Source organism: Bison bison, unplaced genomic scaffold (assembly GCF_000754665.1).
Source record: "Bison bison bison isolate TAMUID 2011002044 unplaced genomic scaffold, Bison_UMD1.0 scf7180017864456, whole genome shotgun sequence".
Taxonomy (NCBI): Eukaryota; Metazoa; Chordata; class Mammalia; order Artiodactyla; family Bovidae; genus Bison; species Bison bison.
In genome coordinates, this window is record NW_011495018.1 from 1,322,351 (window position 1) to 1,328,412 (window position 6,062).

General features: G+C 54.0%; 1 protein-coding gene across 1 annotated transcript in view; it reads left to right on the forward strand.

Moving 5' to 3' along the window:
• Positions 1–490, forward strand: part of TCERG1L (transcription elongation regulator 1-like) — a 205,641-nt gene extending 205,151 nt beyond the window's left edge. The window contains exon 16 of the mRNA XM_010859562.1: positions 334–490. Within this exon, the coding sequence (XP_010857864.1) occupies positions 334–490 (157 nt within the window). The remainder of the gene's footprint in view (positions 1–333) is intronic.
• Positions 491–6,062: the final 5,572 nt, after the last annotated feature.

A 6,062-nucleotide genomic window follows, 5' to 3' on the forward strand; every position in this document is an offset into this window, starting at 1 on the left:
ACGTGTGGCCGGAGAAGTGCCTGTGGGCGCCGGGGGCTCGGAGTGACGGGGCCCAGGAGGGACGCGAAGCCAGGCTCGGGCCCAGAGGGCGGCCGGGTGCAGAGACGGGCACCTGTGTGAGTTAACGTGGCTCGGGCTTCGGCCGGGCCTGTGGGAAGTGATGCCCAGTATGGGGAGCAGGCAGGTGGTGTCGGAGGCCCAGTGGCCGTTCCCTCTGCCCATCCACCTGCCGAGCGTCCTGCTCCTGGGACCCTGGGCTCAGGAAAGAGGTGCTCAGAGCCCCAGGAGCCGCTCTCCTCCAGGAAAGCCCTCAGGATGCCTTTTGTCTTCCAGGACCACATTTAAGGAGTTTGCTGAGAAGTACGGCCGGGATCAGAGGTTTCGACTCGTCCAAAAGCGGAAGGACCAGGAGCATTTTTTCAACCAGTTCATCCTTATTCTCAAGAAGCGGGACAAGGAAACCAGACTCAGGCTCCGGAAGATGAGATGAGAGTGTGAGGACGCGATCAGGCTGAGCGTCCGAGCATCAGGGCGGAGGTGGAGGAGGCGTGGGGGCTGGAGCCCGCGGGGCCGCGGGCTTCATTCTCCCAGGATTACTGTTTCATATTGAAGCTCCCTTTGGTACAGCCTTCTGAGTTTGACGCATTTCTTATTGCCATGATATGTCGCTCCCTGAAGTGTTTTACTTATGCAGATTTCTTGTAATACAGACAGACTCTAAGTCTGCCGCAGGTTTGCACCTCAGCGGAAAGAGGCACCGACTCTAACCCCCTCAAGGTGTTTTCATCGGTCGAGCCAATTATCCGAAACTTTTCTGGAAACCTTTGTGAGTTCCTTCCATCCCTCAGGAGTTCCATGGTGTTGGGACTCCCCGACTCGGGTCCCAGGTCTCAGTCTAGTTTTCTGAGTAGTAGCATAGGCTGTTCATCATCGCAGTGACACCTGTGACCATCAGACACATGGACCACGGACCGCCTGCAGGTCGAAGGGTGATCGCCCACCCTCTCCCTGGGGAGTGTTGGGCCTGGAGAAGGGGGCTGCACTGTCTGTGGGAGGTCCTCCTTAAAAAAGAATTATTTTGTACAAAATCATCTTATGAATATTTGAGTTATTTTTCTTGTATGCCCAGAGTTTGCATGAGATTTTTCTCACCATCTTTGTATAAAAAAATTTTAAATTTTTTTGAATTAATAAATATTTTAAACCAGTGTATCTTGTGGCTTAGACTTCCAATCTTAAGCAACAAAAATTGTGGCTTCCCTGGTGGCTCAGATGGTAGAAAACCCGCCTGTAGTGCAGGACACCCAGGTTCGACCCCTGGCTCAGGAAGATCTCCTGGAGAAGGAAATGGCAACCCACTCCAGTATTCTTGCCTGGAGAATCCCATGGGTAGAGGAGCCTGGTGGGCTATAGTCCATGGGGTCACAAAGAGTCAGACACAACTGAGCGACTAACACTTTTACTTAAAGATACTGTATTTCAAAAGATTCATAAAAGCATCTGTGATTGCCTGTAAGGGCTGTGAAAGGACTACTCAAAAGGAAGTCTTGCTTTTCAAGCTACCAGTCCCAGGTGGAATCATATTTGATAAAACCTCCTAATTAATCGCATTCTGTGAATTATTGAGCATCTGTTTATTGATTTCAGGTTTATGAAGTGTCTATTCAGATAGCCTGTCTTTGTCCCCAGCACAACCCTGGCAATGTCTCCCACATAACTTCTTTCTCGTCAGACAATTCCTGAGAAAGAACACTTTGCTGAATGTATTAGGAGGGAACTGGGAAATGTAGGAGCTCCCGGGGAACCCCTGGGATTTCTAGGAAGATGGAGCCCTCTCCTGCCATCAGCAGCAAGGATCCATCTGCCAAGCCAGCTGCTTGCTTCTGGCTCTGATGAGGGGCTGGGGGCAACCACCTGAGCACCAGCCCCTGAGAGCTGGGCAGCCAGAACGTCCCCAACGCGCCATCCCTGGTTGGGTTTGAGCGGAGTGCGTCTCAGGAGACATGGCCACAGGGACGGCCCGGCACCCTAGGGGGTGGCTGTCCAGCTGCTCCCATTGGCTTCTCTGGCGTTTGCTCAGCCAGCTGTGCCCTGTCCGTCAGGGTCTGCATCTCTGCACTCATGAGAGGCACGTTCCAGAGATGCTTCTCTGAGCCTGGGGTGTGGGGTGTGGGGGATGGCTGCTCCCTACTCCTGCTATTTCCACGTTCTTCACACAAACGTCTGCAGCCTGATTGCCCTCTGTAAACTGTCGTCTGATCCCCCAGCGCGACACTGGATGTGCCTGGCAGTGTTTCATTTAAAATGGATGACTGCAGCCAAGCCGGGGCCTGACCGGTCTGGAGGTGGGAGGGAACCCACGCCCCTTCTGGACGCTCTCCGCCCGCGGTCTGCCTCTCACCACCCTGCTCACCACCTAGAAGGTGCAGCTGCTGGCTCCAGACGTGAGCAGCCCCTGGCCCATCATAGCCAGGGTCAGGAGAGACCCCCGAAAGCCCCAGAGGAGGAGGGTCTCTCTGTGGGGGAGCTTGAGACTGCTCAGAACAACAGTTCTAGAACCTGTCTTTCCAGCCCAAGGCAGGAACCACGCCGCTCTGCAGGCTGGGGTTGATGCGGTGTCAGCGGCGGGCGTGACAGGTGATGGAGAGGTCACTGAAGAGCCTGCAGGCACTGATGCCCCGTGAGCTTTACAAAGAGCTTCCGACCCCAGGAGGGCCAGGTGGGCGGCCCTGCGGCAGTCAGCCCTGTTCTTCCCCAGATCCTCGCTCAGTGGTCCCGCCTGCAGAGAGACCATGATGCCGGGGTGGGACTCCTGTACGTTCAGCAACCTGTGGGTCAGCATGGAGTAGCTGCTGCCGTGAGAGGTGGCTCTGTCCTCACTGCGGTGCCTTTCCAGGCTGATCAGGGGGATCCTCTCTGTTACTGGGGCAGCACTTTCTCCTCTTGAATAAATGAGTCCCTCAGATATCAATCCCCCTGCCTGCCCAAAGCGCCTCCACCATCATCACAGTCCATGCTCTCGCAGAAGGACTTGTCGTCCTGGCTTCCCATAGAAAGTTCTCTTGACCAAGGAACACTTTTGCTGGGAGAGTAGTTGCAGCAATGGGTTCACACCCACCAGATTCCCTGGAGCGACCAGTAGCCTCATACCCTGGGAGCAGCTGGCTTGATGAAGCACTGGTCAGCTCTGACATGGTGCCACCAGAGGGACAGAGTCCTGAGAGGCTGGGCTGTGGGGTTGTCTTCTTAGGCTGACTCTCCCCATCACCACGAAGGGGAGGTGAGGGGGCCCCCTCATTACTAAGCTCAGTGACCCACCCAGGGAATCCTTACTCCCACCTCCCAGCTTCTGAGTCTGGACAGTCTGGTCCCCAGGGGCAGAATCCAGCATTTTGGTTCTGCTTTTTTGCATATTCTATTGACTTTGTTACAAATTAATCACTAAAGGGATATTGACTAAAAGTTTAAATTATACATAACTTAGTGCTTAGAAAGACACAGGTTCCCCAACACCCTGCAAAAAAATCTAGACATTTTTGCTTTTCACCCAAGGATTGGGGAACTTACCTTTTAGTTCATGTAATCGTGATGTTGAATGTAAAAAAATTAAATGATTTATAGTTGAAGATGGATAGATAATTTCTGATTATATCTACATCTAGATTCACATCTGTCACTTATCAATCAGTTTGTCATAGGAGGGGCAAGGCACCCAGGGTCTAATCAGACAAGGCCTCAGGAGAAACACAAGTTTGAGAAAAGCTGGTTTATCTTTGTACATGGACTGCATTTCAAACGCTTGCTCCTTTTCCGGGCTGCAGAAACCATCAATATTTTTTAGATGTCTGCATATATGGATGCTGTAAAAATATAATAGACTAAGATTTCTTTTAAACGATAGCTTCCTTTAATTTTTGCGCATTTCACATTCATTTAAATGCCACTAGCATCGCTGAGGTTAACTCAGTGGGACTTCTAAGCTGCGAAACATTAGCAGGAAGCTAACCACCGAATGGCGGTCACCAGAGGCAGGGGTGCAGGTGGGAGAACGGGTGAGGCGTAGAGGACAAAGAGCGAACCTCGCCTGCACCTGCTCTTACAAAGCTCACCTGGAGGCTGAGAGCACGTCTCTCAGTCACAGGACAGACGGGAGCTGGAAGAAAGGGGGGCTCTTTCTGTCCCCGATCCTTTGACTGAACCCCTCCTCGTGTCCCTGAGCTTTAGGGCTCTGGTCCTGGTCCCCGTCACCCCACACCTCCCCTTGCTTTTGCCCCAATGTGTCACCCAGATGAGAACCCGTCCTCCGGACCCCTCTTCCCCTGCTCCCCTGCTACACGGCACCTACAGGTGGGTGCTGCCTGTGACCCCTGGGCCATCAGTGACCCTTCTTCCTCTCTACCTGGTGGTCTTCAAGTCCTTCTTGGTAATGCCATGGGCCCCATTTCCTCAGCCTCTTGGAACCTCTCGCCCAGGGCAGACGTCCCCTGGAGAACTCTGCCCTTTTGATCTCCCGCCTTGGGGCCCCCGGCTCTGCAGGAGGGTCCTCAGAAGACAGGCGGGGGGCCTGGACCCCGGAGCAGTGAGACAGCGTGGAGCTTTGGACCGCCTGCCGACAGGAGCCAGAACGACAAGCCCGAGCGGCTTCACTCCTGGTTGCTCTTATATGTAAGTGATGGCAGATTTCTCACCCTGGATCTGCTGAGTACTCACTTTGTCACTAAATGTTTTTGTCTTCACTGATGCTTCATTTGGATGATCTGCTTCAAACAGTTCATCAACAATAGTGAGAGAAAATTGTTCATGTGTCTTTTTTTTTTTTTTTGCCAAATTTGTGAACTTTATATTTTCCTGATAAAGTTTTTGAAGTGTCAACCAGATTAAAGTCTCCTGATGATTCATGAAATGTCTGCCAAGATAATGAAGTAACGATTTCGAAGGGGGTCATTTCTGTGAAGGGCTTCCCTGGTGGTTCAGACGGTAAAGAATCCGCCTGCAATGCAGGAGACACAGGTTCGATCCCTGGATTGGGAAGATCCCCTGGAGAAGGAAATGGCAACCCAGTGCAGCATTCTTGCCAGGGAAACCCCATGGACAGAGCAACCTGGTGGGCTACAGTCCATGGGGTCACAAAGAGTAGGGCACGACTGAAGTGATTTAGCACGCACGCACGCACGTAAGAGTTCTTACAACAGATGACTGGGTGGTCGGAACATGGAAAGACTGCTGCTGATTCAGAGATGCATATGGGAAGACGCGAGGGTCGGGGCTCACTGAACTTGTTCCTCTGACCCTGCCTGGGCTCTCTGGGGCTGGCATCCTGTGTTTCCTGCCCTGAGTGTCCTCAGGGTGCCTGGGGGTGGAGGTGGGTGGGTGGTTGCAGGGGCCGATGGCTGGACGCAGGCACCCTGCTTCTGTCCTGCGTTCCCGCCGGGCTCCCCGTCCGGGTGGCGGCACCGCGTGGCTACACCGTCCTTTGTTCCCTGGTCCGGCACGCGGCAGCTTTAATGCCCTGTCTTTACTCCAGTGTGGTTTTGTGGCAAGTTGTGTCCCAAAAATGACCCTTCCCTCCCCCCGACACACACACACACACACACACACACACACACAGCCCTCGTGCTCACCTTACTGACACTCTGCAGCGGGTGGGGTTTGGGTAGGGGTCTGCGCCCGCCTCCAGCATCAGAGTGTGACGGACTCCGTGCTGTGACTGGCCAGGCCAGGACGGGACGGGATGGGGCCTCTCGTGACTCCTCCAGGTTTGGAAGCCCTCCCTGGGAGCCACCGGGCTGTTTGGAAGCCCTGTCAACGTGGAAAAGCCGGGTGCAGGTGTCCCAGTCGTGGGCCCCACCTGGGGGCCGTGCTTCTGGCTCCCAACCTTATGGAGGCAGCAGCGACCCCCAAGGACAGCAGACCCCAGCCCACCCACGTCGCAGGCTATGAGCAGAGCAGGAAGTGCCCTTGTTCTGAGCCACCGCAGCTCAGGGTGACTCGGTACCCAGGACATGCTTCTCAGTCCAAGTGACCAGGGCACATGATAGGACACGCTGACCCTGGTAGCTGAC